Source organism: Martes martes (assembly GCF_963455335.1).
Source record: "Martes martes genome assembly, chromosome: 12".
In the NCBI taxonomy this organism is placed as follows: domain Eukaryota; kingdom Metazoa; phylum Chordata; class Mammalia; order Carnivora; family Mustelidae; genus Martes; species Martes martes.
Genome location: NC_137900.1, coordinates 17,295,603 through 17,315,692, shown reverse-complemented (window position 1 = coordinate 17,315,692; position 20,090 = coordinate 17,295,603). Strand labels below are relative to the sequence as shown.

Here is a 20,090-nt window from a genome sequence, read left to right as displayed (position 1 = left end):
GTCTGAGGAGAGAGGCACGTAGCACCATGAGAAGAGAACCCTCAAGATTTTGTACCGGGACCTTCCGTAGTCTGACCAGTAAGATGCTACATACTTTCTTCTCTTTAAGTGGACAAGAATGAATAAATCACAGTTATGGAAGATTCCTGAGTTGTGAGAATTGGTCTACCATGCTTTGAGTTCACAATCTTAGTTAGCTTCTCCTTTTTTTTTTTTTTTTTAAGTAATAGTTGGCTTAGACTTGGAAGTGAATTGACACACAAGTCTTCTTATTTTCCCCATGTCGTTCATGAAAGTTGAGTATTGAACGAACAGCTGTGCCCAGGAAGTGTCAAACTTAGATAAGAAAACAGATAAGTCAGCTTTGGGGTAATCTTGATGCTATAAATGTTTGAAGCCTCACTATATTTAGAATGCATATTTAACATTCTCTTTTCTTCCTCAACCCCATGTTCACTCGTTTTGTAGATGCTGACGTCATTATGGCGTTGTGGAGTGGTTGGTGCAGGGCAAGAGAGAGGGCTCCCTGTACTGGATCATGGGGTCTGGGGATAATCCTGACCCATCACAAACTCCACTGACCTGTAAAAAAATATTGTTAATCTTCTTACTGTCTGCCTCACAAGTTCTGAGAGGAGAAATGAGGTAATGTCTACTAAGACCTTCAAACTTCTCGGAAAAACAGCTTTCTACAGTAATAAGATTTCCTAATGCATTTGTTTGTGTTGTAATGGAGTCTAATTCCATTTACTTAAATTTCTTTAGGTGCCTCTAGAATATCTGACAGTCTTGCACAGGGGAAGCAGTCTGGCTTTCAGATGAGAACTGGGCCTAGGCTAGAACCCCCAAGGCTATAAGTGAGCCAGCTATAAATTCATGAAGTTAAGTGGAGGAAGCTGGGAGAGGAAGGAAGTGGGGTTAAAGTTGGTGGTGATGAAGGAGAGGGAGTTGTAATTATATTCAGAGAGTTTATATCATACGTTCAAGTCGTGTTGTTTTACTAAAGATCAGTATCTCAATATATTTGAAAAAACACATGTTTATTTTAATTTAGCAATAGCACATATTAGATGACTCATCTGCAATATCAATCCTGCTCTCACTCTCTGTATTGATAGACTCTTTAATCTCCTTCAAGATTTACTTTATTGTGTTTCTTAGGCCATAGCCTGGTTGTTTAAAAACTTGTTTCCGACTCTGACGTCAGTCGTCCCATACTAACAATAACAACTTCATAGATTCATTTGTAAAATACCTAGGAGATTGCTAAATAATGCTTTGTCTTTTTTTCTGTAGAAAAAGAATAAGTTGTTTTTTTTGGAATAGTCATGAACAGTGTAATTTTTTTTATAGCCTCTTTGAGTGACACTGCAATTGTGTAGGCTGTCTAGTCAGTCCTAAAAAGAGAAGTTAAAGGGTGAAAAGTGAGGAAAGGACACATATGTGCCATCTCTGACATACTATAAAGAAGTTAATTTAGATTACAGCTATCATTATTGGACAGCATCGTTGCGGAACTTTCTTGAAGCAAGCGCTTCTTTGGCATTCCTAACGCAGTATTTCACAAAGAGTTCAGCCTTCTAGAAAGGAATTTTAAGTAACTACCGAAGTTAACCTGGAAAGAAAACAGTATGTCTTGGTGAGTGCTGTGAAGTGTGTAAACCTGGTGATTCACAGACCTGTACCCCTGGGGGATAATAATACATTATATGTTAATAATAAATAAATAAATAAATAAATAAAAGAAAACAGTATGTCTTCTCTTCCATAGAGGTGATTGTTTACACTTTTAATCACAACTGATTGTATATTTAGAGCAATAATACTAATCATATCCCTTTCCTGGGGGGAGGAAAAAATGTTACTGCTTTCATTTGCTAAACTACAGAATATAATGCTGAGAGAACATAACCTGTTACCCAAAATGTGGCGTGAAAAATAAATCATTTCCAAAATGTGGGTTGCATGCCAAGGACAATTGAAAAAATTCACTCCATCTCTCAAATTAAGAACAACTTAGGGGCACCTTAGTGGCTCAGTTGGTTGGTCTGACTCTTGATTTTAGCTCATGTCATGAATCTCAGGGTCATGGGCTCGAGCCCTGTGTTGGGCTCCCGGCTCAACACAGAGTCTGCTTGAGAGTCTCTCTCTCCCTCTCCCTCTTCCTCTGCTCCTCCCCCAACTTGTACATGCTCTCTTTCTCTCTCTCTCTCAAAATAAAATCTTAAAAAGAATATCTTATATAAGGACATGACCTAGAATTCAGTAGTTCTGCCTTAACCATGGTTTCGTTTTCCATAGTTTCCATTACCCACAGTCAACTGTGGCCTGAAAGCAGTTGATCCTCCCCTGACACATTGTCAGAAGGTCATTAGTAACCTAACACTATGTCACAGCGCCTGTGTCATTCACCTCTCTTCATCTCATCACCAAGGTGTTTCATTATCTCATATCATCACAAGAAGGTGGAGTACAGTATAATAAGATATTTTGAGAGAGAGAGAGAGAGACCACATTCATGTAACTTTTATTACAGTATATTGCTCTAATTGTTCTATTTTATTATTAGTTATTGTTAATCTCTTACCATGCGTAGCTTAGAAACTTTACATAGGTATGTATGTATAAGAAAAGACAGAGTATAGGATCCAGTATTATCATCAGTTTTGAGCATCCCCTGGGGGTCTTGGAATGTGTCCCCTGCAGATAAAGGGGGACCACTATACTGTGGATTTCCCTTTGGACCAAAATAATCTTTTACTAAAAAATTACAATTCAGAGACACAATTCATATCAAGTTAGACTGTAATAATCTTAACAAGACCACATTTTTGTTGGAAAAGGTCATCTGGAGGACATGACTAATGGCTGGCTCATGAGCTAGACCCAGGCAGTTGGAGGCTTTTCATCCTCATCCTTGGAATATGCACTTTGTCCACCATTCCCACAGTGGGAGCTGTTCCAGGGACGCAGCCTTGACAGAGTAATGTGATATTGACACCACACGTGACTGAACCCAGTGAAAGCCCCTGTGTAAATTTTTAAGATTCTGGCAGATGGGTGTGAAGATCTACCTATCTTGCAGGTGTCCAAGACAAGCCTTGTAAGTAGGCCCCCTTGTTTATTAAACTACCACCTACCCATCTGGAGGGGTCTGCTGCCTCTTTCTTTGGTCTCGCCCTGTCCTCTGCGTGTGGAGGTCACTTGCAGATGTCACCGGGGGAACTTCCCGAGGTTCCCCATTTCCTGTTCCTGATGATGCACTAGAATTTGGGTCTTTCTGAATGTTGAACATGTTCTGCAAGTTTGTGTCCTCATCTAAAACTTCATGATGAATGGATGAGTTTCTGCAATTGTGTGTGACTATCGCTAAGGAATATGTTTGAAAAAAATATTGAAAAATGTCTTTTTTATATTGATCTGTTGCACATTAAATTCTGATGTTTTGTTTGAATTTGTTTCAGAATCGGAGCAAACGCTTGGAGAAGGTCCATGTGGTTATTGGACATAAATCGTGTGACTTGGATTCTCTCATTTCTGCCTTCACATATGCTTACTTTCTAGACAAGGTGAGTGGAAAGAAGATTATGCTTCTTGTATTTGAATTATAATGGGACTCATAAGAACAAACATTTTCTAGAAAAGTGAGGAGTCTGTTCACTTAAATTTTCATGTTCTGGTTTAGTGTTGCAGAGAATAATGTGTTATAATCCATTGAACAACACATATGTATTGGTCATCTACTATATGTCAGGCATTGTCTAGTTATTTTTTATTTACTTTCTTCATGAAACATTATTTCAATAAGATCAATAGTTTCAAATAAAAAATTTTTTTAAATGTATGATAGTTATTTACTTTTATGAGAATTCAGAGAACTAACAAAAGTAAGGGTCAGAATTTCTTGTTTTCCTTTATCATCCTTATTGGTTAGCCTTACTGTTGGGAATAGAAAAATATGTGCGTGAACATTACATGAAATACAGAGCATGTTGGCTGGAATTTTCAGTAACAGAGGTATCACATGTCACATCTATATTCTGTTCTTGCCTTTTAGCCCTGACTTGTGCAGCAAGGTCATTCTCAGTTTGTGATAATCTCCCTTGAGTGAGAATCTTTGGACTCTGTGAAGTCTATAATGTCCCTACAGAGGTGGAAAAGACCTTTTAACAAATTGTTTTAAAATTTCAATTTCATAAAATTCATCAGCCCATGATAATGAATCACCTCAAAGTCTAAAAACACACATTATGAGTGTCTCGGTGCTATTTCCAATTTCACAGAATTTTTAATTTTCCACAGTCTGATTTGTTTTATTCCAATTTTGTTTGGATCCTTGGCTCTGAGAGTGTGCATAGCTGATCTAGAGTGATTTAAATTCATATGAAACCCAGTCTTCCAGAATGAGCTGTGGGTGGCAAGAATGGCTTAGGGCAGCAGCTGACAAAAATGCCAGGTAAAATATTCTGATCTCTACATACGGACTTTATTGTCGAATTTGTCTTAAAATTTGTTGAAATTTATGAGGGAGACTAAGTGGCATAAGGAGATAACTGTGCCTATGTCAAGACATGCATTTAAATGCTTAATCCTGGGGCGCCTGGGTGGCTCAGTGGGTTAAGCCTCTGCCTTCAGCTCGGGTCATGATCTCAGGGTCCTGGGATCGAGCCCCACATTGGGCTCTCTGCTCAACGGGGAGCCTGCTTCCCCCTCTCTCTGGCTGCCTCTCTGCCTGCTTGTGATCTGTCTCTGTCAAATAAATAAATAAAATCTTTTAAAAAAATGTTTAATTCTATTAGCTGGACTCTTGGACTCCTAAGGAAAAAAAATGTTGCTTGGTCCCAAGAACATAGAGTTAACTGAACCAGACTGGTTTTTAGACCGATGGTGGCATGGACTCTTAAGGAAATTATAAATAACACCACCACCACCACCTACTGCAATGTCTTGAATATAACATGAGCCCAAAGGAATGGGAAAGTAGTTGTGATAGATAAAATGGATAAAGAGATGTGTGATCTCTTCTCTTCTTCTAAGGCTCTCCACTCAGCATGGGGCCAAATATGGAATTACTGAAGGGTCACATGCTGGCATTTGCCCTGTTTCCGGGCATTCCTCTTAGTTCACTGGGTCCTGCCCCTGACCAGAGGTCTGCATCTCCATTAATTTTTTCCCAAGAATGTGGTGACTTCCTCTGAGAGTATTAACACATAGAATAAATGTAGAGCTGTGCAACTTCCCATGTATGGCTCCATTTAAAAACGTTTCACTCTGGTAGGGAAGCCCCATTCTACAGATGGGTTAAACTGAGTTTCCGAAAGGAAAATGGCTTTCTCCAAGTCACACAGCAGAGGCTGAGGCTAGAACCTACTTCTGATCCTAACCTCAAAATGGGTCCTGCCCCACAATGGCCTCAGGCCACATGCACTTGACTCAAGTTTCAATATCAGGAGTTTGATACAACTCAATTAATTAAGAAAAATAACTTACCATACTTTAATTCCTAATGATTATTGCACAGTTGTGATTCAGGATTAGCCTGACAGATAAGAGAAAAGTCACTTTGCTGGGATGGCCTTATGCTTTGTATGCTATAGAAGTGGGTAATTTCTTTATTTCACTCAACAAATATGTATTAAATGCTTACTATGTGCCAGACTGTTTTATGCACTAGGAAATAGAACTGAACCAAAAAGACAAAAATCCCTGTCTCCTTTTTATTTTTTTAAGACTTTATTTATTTATTTGAGAGAGAGAGGGAGAGAAGGAGAGAGAGAGAGCATGAGCAGGGGTGAGGGGCAGAGAGAGAGGGAGAACCAGACTCCCTGCTGAGCAGGGAGCCCCAAGCAGGGTGACATCCCAGGACTCCAGATCATGACCTGAGCTGAAGGCAGACACATAACTGACTGAACCCCCAGGTGCCCCAAATCCCTGCTTTCTTAATGCTAGGAGGGAGATGGACGAAAAAGGTATTAAAATTATAGAATAAGCACCATGCTTTGATAGAGCTAGTGATGATGTGAGAACAAAGTCCATTTACTTTATGAAAAATTCAGTGTTACCAAACCCCACCTTCTCTCAGAGACATCTGGGGTTTATCACTGTGCACTCATAATAATTTTTAAAAGCACCTTTATTTTTTTTTAATTCCTATAGAAAAGTAGGTGTGTTATTGTGAACCTGAAATTCTCCGACTCCCACCCCTCACCTATTTCCCCTTCTTACCATAATTTTTTAATAAGAGATCTGTTATTAATATGATTTTTTAAAATAAGAAATGGGCTGAAATCACAATCTGGTAGTTCGTGGGCCAAATCTGGCTCATAAAAGAGTTTTTGTTAACCTACACAGTATTTCCAATTTAGAAAAATAAATGGTAACACACATCACGATAACAGCCCCAAATCTAGATTTCCAGCTTTTCTTGAGTAATTGAAAAGTTCACCTATCCTGGACTTGCAATTTTCGTGTGTAAACCGTCAGCTGGAGCTGAATGGCGGGCATCCCATGTAGATGGGACATATCTGCCCTTCTGTGTCACCACAGTCTTCATCTGCCCTGCTGAGATCATTCCAGTTTTCTGCCCGTTTTATAAAAACATATGAATTTGTTTCCCCTGAAAAGGAGAAGTGTGCGTATGTGTGTGTGTGTGTGTGTGTGTGTGTGTTTTAATTGTGAAGGAATTGAAATAAGACATAAAAGAATAACAAGAGGTTAAAAAATATTAGGGGCCATTTACCTGTAGCTAATGCTCTGCTAACTGGGTTCAGAGAGGCTGATTCTGCAAGTCATATGGGTGAGTGAAGCCCAAAGACGTTTGTTCCCTTTACCGTCGCCCTCAGGCTTGCAGCAAATGGAGCTGTGCTCTTTCCTCCTGCGGCTGGCGGTGAATCAGTCAACTCCTTTCTCCGCAGGTCAGTCCACCTGGGGTTCTCTGTTTGCCGGTGCTGAACGTACCAAGAACTGAATTCAATTACTTCACCGAGACAAGGTTTATTTTAGAAGAGCTGAATATCTCTGAATCATTCCACATATTCCGAGATGAAATTAATCTGCATCAGCTCAATGATGAAGGGAAGTTATCTCTAACGCTTGTTGGCAGCAACGTGCTGGCCAGGTAAGGGTCCGGAGGGAGGTTTAATCCTTGAACCAAGGCCCTGATGGAGAAAGGATTTTTGTGACCTAAGGGAGATTTTTAGCAGTTCAGGATTTTAAGCCGTTCGGGATTTTTGTGACCTAAGGGAGATTGCATTAAAGGCAGAGGGCATCAGAGGGACAAGAATATTTTTTCTTCTCTTATGGCAAAGCGTGGGTTAACCCAGTCCTCCCTTTTGACTTTTGCATTTCAAATATGACATCTTTGAGTGGAAAGCTTTTGTAGCAGTGACCAAGATTACCATTTTGAACCATTTCAGATGGTGTATTATAACAACAAAACAGTCCTGAATATTGATGCTGTAAATATGTAATGAAAACTGAAATTAAACCCGAAGTAAAACTGAAAGGTTCTTAAGAAAGATATCTCAGGGGTGAAATGAAAAATCATATGCATTATCTATGAAAGTCATCTGATCATCAGCTCATTCATTCATAGCATTTAATACTATAAGAGCAGGATGGATTTCTAAAGTTCATGTAGCTTGAAGTCGTTATTTTATGGACAAGAAATTGAAACCGCACTGTTGCAAATGACTTGTCCGAGGTACCACATGCAGTTACCGGAATCGTTTGGGTTAAACTTGGGTCTTCTGCCTCCTTCAGTAAGTGGCAGTTGGTTCAAGAATGTACATGTACATAAAGAGGAATGAGCCCAATTGTCTGCCTGCAAGGACTTTCCAACCCAACACAAAGATGCTCTTTTGAGAAGCTCAGTGGTGCTACCAAAGAAGAGTTACCAGTGAAACACCTCGAGTTTGAGACAATAGCTTTCTTGCATACTTTGCCAATTTGCTAATAGTTTAGGACATTCACAGGGGGTATTGATGTGAGTGAGTACACATGAAAGAAGAACTTGTACAGTTATCTAATTTTTTGTTTAACCCTTGGTAGGAAGTGTATTCAGGTATTGTAGGAAGTGTATTCAGGTATGCATACATGGTAATGCCAATCATTTGTTATAAAGAGTTTTGGAAACAGTCTGCTTGCATGGGGCTGTTTTTATCCCGATGCTGTTTGAAATATAAATTCTTTTGAATATTTATTAATCAATTGTTGATAACTGGCTGAGAGTTACTGGGAGTTTATTTGACTGACTTCAATTATCGGTGCTCAGGGTGATTGCCTACTTGATTAAATATATGTGTTAATTTTTTCAAACCAACTAATGCAAGTAATGCAAGAAGCCAAAGGAGTGAACTATGCAACATCTGCTGTCAGTCAGAATCCTTGGAAGAGTTTTGTTCCCATCTAAACTGAAAAACTTAAGCTGGTGTTGGGACTGATGCTGGGAACTCCAGCTTTAGGACTGTTTATGAAACAGAATGCTTTCCAAAAATAAATAGAGATCTTTGTGTCTTTTGTTGCCACTCATTTGCTTCTGGTTTCTGGGAGATGGGAAGACCAATGTCAGTCTTATTCACATCTTTCTTGAGGCCTTTGATAAAGCCACCTTATCTCATGTAAAGGATGACCGTGGAAATAAGTCAGCCCGTATAGCTTTTCTCCACCACTGGGACTGCATGTGCAAGTTCTGGAACCAGATTATCAGAGTTTAAACACAAGCTAGTCCGTTTACAAGCTTTGTAACCTTGGACAAATTTCTTAGCCTCTTTGTGCCTCCATTTCCCTATTTTTAAAATGGGAGTTTTACTAGAACCCATTTCGTAGGGTCATTTTATATTATGAGACGTAGTGATATTCCATCTGGCCTGATAATAGTGTCTGGCCAGTAGTGGAAGCTTAGTAACTGTTAGCTATTATTAATTATTGTTATTATTATTATTATTTACCAATAGCAAAATGAGATAGGAGTGCTGAGGTGGGGGGGGCTACCTATTGAGACTCTTGGGGAGTGAATTCGCTGAAATGGAATGTGAAGGCACATAGAACAAGGGTCCTGTCTTCCGAGTCATGTGAGCTTACTCAGATTTTTGGCCGTTGAGAGGAAGTCATTTGTGTGGGAGTAGAGATTACATACTTCCAGAAAATGTGCCGTATCTCTTTGTGTTCCTCTTCTCCATTTGCTTTACAGTGAGGACAAAACCTTAGAATCAGCGGTTGTCAAAGTCATTAATCAGGTGGAGCAGAGCGATGGCGGCCTTGAGTTCCGAGAGTCTTCTTCTTCCCTTGTGGTGAAAGAGATCCTCCAGGAGGCTCCTGAGCTCATCACCGAGCAGCTGGCTCATCTCCTCAGAGGTGAGAGACGGCTCTTTCTGTTCAATCCTGGAAGGCTTAATGGAGTGTTTCTCGACGTACTCATGCAGAATGAGTGTGATCCATTCTTGGGTTAACAACCCCTTTCAAGACCACGGGAAGCTTCATCAGAGAGGCAGGGAGTAAAGAGTTTGTTAAAGAGTAGCATTATACTGCATATTAAAAATGTGCATTCAAAAATAGGCACGAGAGATCTTTGCTGTTTCACTAGACGAGAGTTTTAAGTGGAACTGCGGCAGCTCTGTTGAGGAGCTAAAAGAGCTCTTCCGGCCGGCCAGCATCTTCCGGAGGTGATTCTTACCCCACAACCCGGTGACTCGGGGCCAGAATCCATGTCCTCACGTTGAAATATATGCTTGGTTTGTGGAATACTCCTAGGATGGCAAAATAAACACCTTTCATGTTGGTGATTTTGTGTTGGGTCTTTTATAGTCACCTTGTCACCTCATTGGCTGCCGTCTTGTAACATTTCCCATCCTAACTCAGCCCTGTGTTCCCAGCACATTATCATCAATTCCCGTTTGACTATTTTTCATCTCCGTCCATGTAGCCCAAACCACTTCCAAAAGGGCTTTCTAACCTGGAAATTGCTAGTTGACTTTGGTGACACAAAATTACCACAAAAATTCAGTGTTGTCTCAACGTAGAACAGCTTTGGTTGTTGTATAAAGCTCGCTCTTTCTTTCAATAATCCATCTTGAACATGGTAGACATGGGTTTTTCTCAGAAGTATCTAACACAAAAAAGTGAAAAACGGGGATTAACAGACTGAAAGAATTTTTAAAAAGGAAAGGAGATGACCAAGAGTATGTTGACACCACTCCTTTGAGGACACTTTCCTTCGCTTCCTGTCTCTTCCACAATGTGGAGAGGAAAATATCCAAAAGTTATGTGGTTCCTGTGAATATTTTAGAACCAGTGGCCCCAGTAAACCTGTTCTAAATTTTTTCTGGCAACGGACATCTGTAAAAATGCTCTGTGGGACACTGTGCCCTCAACTAAATCAAATAAATATGGTCATTTATCTCTGTGACAGAGCAGAAGGGAAATAAAGGTAATTAGGGATCCCAGCCAAGAGGGAAGTTGTTTGACAATGCAAATGTGCAGTGCAGGCAAATGCTGAAGAGCATTTTGTTTCAATTTTTTGCACAGTAAGAAGCTTGATTTATTGTTTAAAAAATACATGTATTATTTAACAGGAAAGAAGGTCCACAAATTGCTTGTCATTGTGCTTTTCTGTAAATAGTTAAATGAGATCGAACTGTGATATGCTGGTACAAAGGTATGATTTTGCTGTCAATGATGACAATAATGATGACATTCAGATTTGGGGGATTCATAGGGATGCAGGCCCTTTTATGAGTGATGTTGGTTTTAGTTAGCAAAGCTACCAGGAGTCAGAGGTAGGGTAAGGGGTCTTGGTTTTTCTTATCATTGGAGGTTTTTCTTAAGGTTGGGCTTGAAATGGCATCCTATGGGAAGCTGGCAGAGTAGGGAGGTCACTCCGTTGCTGCCTGGACATTGGGATATAAGAGGATAAAGTGCCTCTCTGTGTAAAGACTGCAGACAGACAGACTGTCATGAGAGAGTCGAGCTGCTAAGCCTGGAAGGTGGCTTACTACAGGTGTCCCAAGAAGTTTGATATTAAAGAGGAAGCTCAGTTGTTCAGAGTAAGAAGTGAAAGATCCTAAATCGGGGCACCTCGGTGGCTCAGTTGGTTAAGCGTCTACCATCGGCTCAGGTCATGATCTCAGGGTCCTGGGATCGAGCCCCGCTTTGGTTTCCCTGCCCAGCAAGGAGCCTGCTTCTCCCTTTTCCTCTGCCTCTGCCCCTTCCCCATCGTGTGCGCTCGCTCTCTCTCTCTCAGATAAATAAATAAAATCTGAAAAAATAATTATAAGAAAGAAAGAAGTAAGTAAGTTCCTAAATCTTTAGTAAGTATCAGAAAATTGTCAAACTGAATTTTGTAATATTCACTAAACTCAACATTAGATTTCATAGTTTTCCCAATCATGTGTTAACACCGAACCAGGTGGGAGTTTTTGATGTGCCTGAACATAGTTTTAACATTCTTTATTTTCATAACATGGATAGTTCTCTGTCCAAAGAGTTTTCTCTATAAACAGCTATGTTATTTTATATTTTGGGGTGCTCGACATAATCATTAATTTGACACCTATTTCTAGAGTGTACGTATGCATTTTTCTAGGTCTTGAAGGAAAGTAAAATTTCTATGCACACCTTTGCCATAAAGAATTTTGAAAAAATGTCTGTTTGCAGATGTTGTGAGACTGAGTATTGATGGCTGAGGCTTAAAAGAAGGGTCTTTGAAAATATCCCAATTAGGCGTCTTTGGGGGACATATTATTATGAACTTCGTGCTCAAAAAACCTGAATTTACTGTGAACAAAGTACTGAATTTGATTATTCTTGGCCTTTCATTCCCGTGGTCATATCCTAGAACACAGCAGGCACTGGCACACTGGGGTGCTGTAGACGGATTTCCAGTGGGCCATTGATCCCCTCAGTCACTGGAGAGGACCCTCAGGAGATGCCTCTTAGCCCATTAGGCTGGGGGAACAAAGGGTTAATTTTCAGAATGTTCCTTAATGTGCGAGAGTTTGGGCCTGCTTTTCCTTAGTCTTACTTGATTAGCTCCTTCTTCTCTGTTCACCGCCTAAGTATTGCAGCGCTGTTGAACCTCATCCTGGGACATCTTTTTTTCTATACAATATTCTTTTTTTTAAGCTTTTTATTTAAATTCCGGTTAGTTCACATAGAGTGTGATATTAGTTTCGGAGTACAATAGAGTGATTGCACACTTCATGCATCACCCGATGGCTCCTCCCGACAGGTGTACTTCTTAGTCCCCAGCCCCTCCCTTCTAATAACCATCAGTGTGTTCTCTGTAGTTGAGTCTGTCCCTTGTCTGGACCCTGCGCTTAAGTGACCACATCTCATTCTGAGATTTTAGACCTCTCCGTAGCATATTCCAGGTCCATCGGCAGTGCCCATGCGACCTCTTCCCGTGCGTGTCCAACTAACACCCACGTCCCTGGGGCTGGAATGGACCCCTGTGGTTCCCTCTACCTCCAACTCTGCTTTATCTCAGCTTTCCCAGGTCAGCACTGCCAACCGCCACCCTTGACACCAGCTACCACCTGAGCAGGTGATTCTATTTCCTTCCCTCCCACATTGATCCATCAGCCCGTCCTGCTGACTCTCCATCTACAGCCGAATCTGAATCCGTCCACTCTCCCATGATCACCAGCAGCGATGCCGCTGAAGCTGCCAACCTCTCTCTCCCACAAAGGCAATGGCCGCCAGAGTGTTGCCTCTTCCCTCCGTAAAAGCTGTTGTTCATGAAGTCGTCAGAAATGGCCTTTTTGAAAGTGTAAACCAGTTGTGTTCATCTCCTGCTTAAAATCCATCACACCAAAATCCAAGCACCATCCCCAAGCCCCCATCTACAATATGGCCGCTCCCCTGCCTGCCCTGACGTCATGGACCCCCCACCCCCACCCCACCCCTGCCCTGTCCTTTCCCTTTGAGGATTCCAGGGACCGGCACCCTTCAGTCTTTCAAATATACCAAACTCTTTCCACTCCTGAGGACCTACATAAGCTGTCCCTTCCTTCTAGAATGCTCTATCTACTTCTCTTTCTGTCTATCACGACTTTCTTCCTCCCTTTTGCTTCTTCACTCCAGAACGCAAGCTTCATGAGAAAGCAGACCTTCTGTATTTTGTTCACTGCTCCCCTGATGTGTCTCCGGCTCCCGGAACACTGCCTGCCACATAGACCCTCAGTAAATACAGTCATAAGATGGATTATGCACAATTGTGTATATACTTTCTATTTTTATGACTATGATTTAGTTAGCTCTGTAGAATGATAATATCCATTTCATTCCTGCTTATCCCTCCAACCTTCTTAATGTCCAGAATTGAGACATTGGCCTTTGCAATAATAAACCCTCTTCTTATTTTTATTTTTTATTTTTTTTTAGCTTTTAGAAATCCTAGCAGAGGGGCGCCTGGGTGACTCAGTGGGCTAAAGCCTCTGCCTTCGGCTCAGGTCATGGTCTCAGGGTCCTGGGATCGAGCCCCACATCGGGCTGTCTGCTCAGCGGGGAGCCTGCTTCCCCCTCTCTCTCTGCCTGCCTCTCTGCCTCCTTGTGATCTCTCTCTCTGTCAGATAAATAAAAATTTAAAAAAGAAATTCTAGTAGAACTTGTTCTGTTATTTTGCAAGCCTTTGTTTTTATTTTCATATTTTGGTTGTCTCCCTCTCTCTCTCTATATATATATATAGATGTATATAATTGTATATATAATTTTTAAAAAGATTTTATTTATTTGAGAGAGAGAGAAAGAGCTTGAACGAGAGAGAACATGAGCAGGGGAAAGAGGAGTGGGAGAGAGAGAAGCAAACTCCCCACTGAACAGGGAGATCAAGGCAGGGCTCGATCCCAGAACCCTGATATCATGACCTGAGTTGAAGGCAGATGCTTAAATGACTAAGTCACCCAGGTGCCCCGGTATATATAATATTAACCCTTTCAGGAAGTATAATACACATATAGAAAAGAAGACAAAACAGAAATATAAAGTTCAGTGAATTATCGCAGAAGGAACATCTTTTTAACAATTACCCAGGTAAAGAAATAGAACGAGAAGATCTCTTTGTGCCCCGTCTCATCACTACCCAGTTTCTCCTTAACTGAAGGTCGCCAGTCTGATTTTTATGGCACACACTTCCTTCTTTCCTTTATAGTTTTACTACCCCCGAATGTACTCTATAAATCCACGGATTGGTTTTGCGTGTTTTGCATATTACATAAATGGAATCATTATATAAATGGAATAACTCTCCTTGTTATTAGAAGTCTGCACTTATGTTAAATATAGTATTGGGGGACTTGGGTGGCTCAGTTGGTTGAGTGTCTGACTCTTCATTTCTGGGGTCATGATCTTGAGATCGTACGCTCGAACCCCACGATGGGCTCTGTGCTTGGTGTGGAGTCTGCTCGAGATTCTTTCTCTCTCTGTCTCTCTTTCTCTGCCCCTCCCCTCCATGCACACATGCACCCTCTCTAAAGAAATAAATAAAAGCTTTAAATAAATGAATAAATGTAGTGTCTATTTGCATAAGTCAGTCATCTATCATGTATCTACTTCTTATTCGTGTCCTTTCTTCTCGCATTGAGTATTTGAAGTGGTTTACAAAAATGTGTGCGGATATAGTAAAACAGGAATAAAAAAGTCAGTCAGGAAAAACAAAAATGTGTCAAGAAAGGAATAAGATCAAGATAGAATAAAAATATCAATGGAGTAAAAATAGTATTCAATCCAAAACATGGCATATGTGCCTCCTAGAGCCACTGAAAAAAATAGAAGGCAAATTAATTGTAGTATCTATACCGTTACTAAAGCAAATACATAGACCGGTTCCTTATTGAAAAAAATATCTAAGTCTCAAGTATTTTTCCCTTGCATCCATCTTCTGGAAAATACCCCTGACCATGTCATAGACAACCTCCAACCTATGCACTAGCAGTTGATACAGGAACTGAGCTGTATGCCAGAACTTCCCACTCCCCAGTCAATCAGTACAGGCGTGTTGTTTTAATCAATGTCACGGTTAGTCTAGTAACCTGATTTTCTGCTTTGAATCTCTTTTCTCAATGCGTTCCTATTTTTCTCTCAATACGGGAAATAAATCCTCAAATTCAATCCTGTAAGAATCTTTTGTAGTCTTTTCCTGAAAGCTGTAAATATCTATCCCAGTGTTTGCCTTGTGGGAGAAGATCACATTCAAATACTGAGGTAGAACCTGGGTGTTACGGATGTTGTTAGAAGATCATTTATATACCAATCAGAAGTAGGCATTCTGTTGCCAGGGTAGAAATAACCCGCTGTGTTCCTCTAATAATCTCCCTTGTCCTTGTATCCTCCAGGCCACGGCACAACAGCTACGGGTAAATGTCAACAGGTGACTCACTCATGGCCAGTGCGTGTTCAGACTGAGCAGGGGATTTAATGAAGTCCACATAATTTGCATTTCCTTCAATTAATACATCTTACAAAACCTAGGTCTTGCTGTGGTCTTTCAATAAGACATACTTCAAGCTTGGAAATTTCAAGATTCAGATCATTAGCATCACGTTCATCTGGAAAGACACAGACTTAATTCCATCGATTACTTTCTAATTATTCGTCTAAGAAGAGAATGTGTTCGTTCAGAGGGGATGATAAATGACCCGATTTTTGGAAATGTCTTTTTATTCCTCTCCCCTCCCCCATGTCTATTTTCTGCTGTCGTGGTTTCTCTTTTCTTTATTTTCTTTCTTCTCTTCTGCCTTTCCTTTTTGTCCCTTCCTGCTCTTCTTTCTTTTTTTTTTTCCCCCTTCCTACTCTCTGCTCTGCGATCCTTTTGTTAGCATTTTCAGACAAGCTGCAAACTGCATGTATTTAAAAAGTCGCTGTAGACCGTTCGAGTCGTCTAAAGTTGGTGTCTGGCTTTGCCCTGAGTTTTTGCCAAAAGCACACGATTATGAACCCGCCAGAATCCTCAACCTGTGTTCTTTAATTTCCCCCGAGGCGTGCACTAGAGGACTATTGCCAAATTTAAGGTCCATGAAATTGCTGAATCATCACATTAGGGATTTGTGTTTGTGTGTACATGCCTGTGTGTGTGTGTGTGTGTGTGTGTGTGTGTGAACCAGCTGGCAAGGAGGAAATTGCAGCCACTGATTACCAGTCGGGTTTCCATTAAGACCACACTTCCCCCCCGAAAGACCTGTCACGTTTATTTGTATAAAGCCTTTACAGAGCCACAAAATGAAGAGTGAAACAAGTAACAGCAATTGTCCATCATGCGGAAAACCTCTGCCCTAGGTTTTTAAGAAACACGTTCTCTCCTTTCTGTTGGCAGTTCCATTTGAACTTTAATAAAGAATACTTGCTTGCTATTTTAGTAGCCCGGATTAACAGCTTCAGAAAAGATCCTTTTAAGGAGGTCAAATGGGAAAGGAGCGATGCCAGATTTTTTTTTTTTTTTTTCCCCTCTCCTGCCCAAAGAGGGAATCATCCTCTCCCAGTGAATCATCTGTCTCCTGAAATGGTTACAAAGCCCAAAGGGAATTTCATCCATCCTGTTTTGCTGAGGAAGAGGGAAGATCTGTGCTGTGGGTAGAGGAAAGAGATTACTTATTATTTACTTATTTAATTTGGGGGTAGCTATAAAACCAGAACAATTTCTCAACCTCAGAGCTCTTATGCCATGCCAAGATAAGCCTTATTCTTAAATTCAGACATTTTAAATTTACGAGAGTATTAAGCACTTGAGTAATATGCTTCCTTTTTATCCCTTTTCAGGCAAAAATGTGAGCTGTTGTAATTTCGATCTTTTTTTCTCCTTCCTTCTCCGCCCATTATTCTCTCTTTAATTTATTTATTTTTGTCTCACTATGGAAAAAAAAATCAATCCCAAGTGAAACAAGGAAAGGGGTTTAAATCCCTTCTTTTCTGCTAAGAATTTATCATGCAGAGTATGCCTTTACTGTGGTGAATGTTTTCCCTAAACAACTTCTGACTTCATTAGATCATGTTTAATATTAATGTACTGCAATTGCTTTTGGCAAGAGGTCCTTCACTTTGCCATTCTTTCGAGCAAAGAACATTGTGGTTGATTTTTTTTCTAATGGAATGAAATGTTTGTTACAGTAGTATTATAATTGCTTTCTTTGTTGCTTCTTGTTAATCCCCCCTGGCCCATGATTAGCTAGGACACTGTTGGGTACATGTGTATGGATTTAAATATTTTCGTAGTTCTGCAGAATTTGCTGGAAGTGAAATCAACTCTGACTCCGAAAATGAGTTTGATTTTGCCAAGAGGTGCTTTTGGCTGCTGTATATCCTGATATATAGCTAAATGGGTCTTTAATGTGAAGTAGAAAAATTTGCTTCAGATGAATCCATTGAATAAAGTTGGGCCATAAGCCATTCTTTTGCAGTAAAAACAACTGGGAGTGTGGTGAGCCTCTTTCTGAGTTATTTTTTCCCACTTATATCAGTACATCAGCTTCTTTCGAATTGTCAAGTCACAATCATATATCAGTGTCGGAAGTCTCTTTCACTGAATTATTCTGTAAGACTCTGTTTAATGCAGTGTATGTTAGATTAATTCCTGAGTAATGCTTTTCCATTTTATGTATTTTAAAATTAAGATCCCCCAATCCAAGAAACTGGATTCTTGGTTTGACTGTAAGCCAGGCACATTTTAGTGAAATGTATTCCTAAAGATCTTATATTCTGATGCTATTACAGGTTTTTAAAAATTTATTAAATTCAATTCCCTAATTGTAATTGTTTATAGAAATACAGATTTTGTATTATTAAACTTCTATCGAGCGCCCTTGCTAAATTTACTTACTATGTTAAGCTCATGTATAAGTTCTTTTTTTAAAAGAAGATTTTATTTATCTGAGAGCAAGAGAGAGAAAGAGAAAGCACAGAGGGAGAGGGAGAAGCAGGCTCCCCACCGAGTAGAGAGCCTGGCTCGGGGCTTGATCCCAGGACCCTGAGATCATGACCCGAGCTGAAGGCAGAGGCTTAATGGACTGAGCTACCCGGGCGCCTCTCATTTATAGGTTCTTTTGAGTTTTTATATATACAAACATATTGTCTAGGAGAAAAGACGGTTTTTATATCTTCTTTTCCTTTCCTTATATCTTTTACTTCTTCTGCTTGCCTAGTTGCTCTGGCCAGGACAGTGCAGTGTGCGATAGAAGTAGTAATAGCAGGTGTCTCTGTGTCAGTCCTGATTGGAGATGGAAGGCTTTCAGTACTTCATAGTTCAATACCAGGTTTGCTTTTTTTATTTGGTTTTCGTAAATGCCCTTCATCAAATTAAGGAAGTTGTGTTCTATTTCCACTTGGCTGAGATTTCAATCTTGGATTTTATGAAGTAGTTTTATTACTTGACATCTCTAGAGGTGATCATATGGCTTGCTTCCTCTATTAATATGGTGAATTATATTGATTGATTTTTGAATGTTAATCTGTCTTTTAATTCCTAGGAAATCCCTACTTGGTGACTATATAGTAACATATCATATATCGCTAACTTGATTCGGGACCAGTTTTAAAAGGGGTTTTTGCTATGTTTATGAAAGAGACTTGACTTTAATTCTTTTTTTCTTGCAATGTCCCAATACCAATGGGTATTGGTTTCAAGATTATGCTAGGTTCAGAAAATAAGTTGGGATGTGTTCTCTCTATTCTTGGGAAGAATTTGTGTGAAAATTAGTATATCTCTTAAAAGGTTGAAACTATGGATATTAAACTTAATGGATTCATTTTTTAAATTCCTTTTTTTATGAAGTAAATTCAACCCCCAACATGGGCCTCAAACTCACAACCCTAAGATCAAGAGTCACACGCTCTCCTGACTGAGCCAGCCTGGTGCCCCTAATGGATTCATTTTTAGGCAGATACAAAACCACCCAGATTTTAAATTTCTTTCCTGCCAGTTTTGGCAAGTTGAGTTTTTCTTAGAAGTATTATTCAGAAGTATTTTCAAAAGAATTTCATATTCTATTACAGTTTGTTCTTATCTCTTAGTATCACTACAATCTGTAGTATGTCACCATTTCATTCCTCATTTTGGTAAATTATGCCTTCTCTCACTCTTCTCTTTTTTTCTTAAGTAGTTTTCAAAAGAACTATTTATATTTTTATATAAATTAAGGCATGTATAATATATATTATATTATTTATATTCTATAATTATATATCCCATAATTATATAATATATAACATATATTATATATAAATTTGTTGTATATTCATATTTTTATAGTATATCCTTCCTTCTACATTTTTTAATTGAATTTGCTGTTTTTTTAAACACATGATGCTTTTAAAGATTTCTTTTCCCAGATCTTAGCTCCAGTTGTGCTCCACAAGCTTAAATGTGATATTTTCATTATCATTCAATTAAAACATATTCTGATTATGTTGTGATTTCTTCTTTTACCATGAGTTAGAAGTACCTTGTTTAATTTTCAAATATTTGGGAATTTTCTGGTTTTGTTCTATTACTGAGTTCCAGACTATGATCATGGTGGCCATAGAATATAACTCTGTGACTGCAATCTTTTGAAATTTGCTAAAACTTGATTCTCCCCAAAAGCTGCCACCTCTAACACCCCGGCTGCCTCTGTGTGTGGGTGAACGGAAGTGGAGCTGAGGGCACAAGGAGAGCCTGATGCCCCTCCCCCCACCTGTATCTAATATATAAATACAGAGATGTGTTAAAAAAAAAAAAAAAAAGACTTGATTTATGCTTCCACAGTTAATCAGTTGGGTTTAATGTCTTATTTGTGCTAGACAGGAAAGTGTAGGTCTGCCATTGTTGATGACAGTGTTCAATATGCGCCAGTTAGGTCAAGTTTCTGACTCACATTGCTCAAATATTCCATATCTTTATTTAAAGATTTATTTATTTATATTGCAGAGAGAGTTGGGGGAGTGCAGGGCAGAGAGAGAGAAACTCAAGTCAGCTCTGCACTGAGCATGGAGCCATGGCGGGATCGATTGGACCTAAGCCAGAACCTAGTTGACAGAGACAGAGATCACAGTAGGCAGAGAGGCAGGCAGACAGAGAGGGGGAAGCAGGCTCCCCACTCGATCCCAGGACCCTGGGATCATGACCT

The 20,090-nt window shown here is 39.8% G+C and overlaps 1 protein-coding gene across 4 annotated transcripts in view; it reads left to right on the top strand.

Moving 5' to 3' along the window:
- The window catches only part of PRUNE2 (prune homolog 2 with BCH domain), a 260,015-nt gene that overhangs the window by 48,682 nt on the left and 191,243 nt on the right, over positions 1–20,090 (top strand). For all 4 annotated transcript variants that reach the window (XM_080820337.1, XM_080820336.1, XM_080820335.1 and 1 more), the window contains exons 2-4: positions 3,465–3,569; positions 6,915–7,117; positions 9,191–9,354. In XM_080820337.1, the coding sequence (XP_080676463.1) occupies positions 3,465–3,569; positions 6,915–7,117; positions 9,191–9,354 (472 nt within the window). The remainder of the gene's footprint in view (positions 1–3,464; positions 3,570–6,914; positions 7,118–9,190; positions 9,355–20,090) is intronic.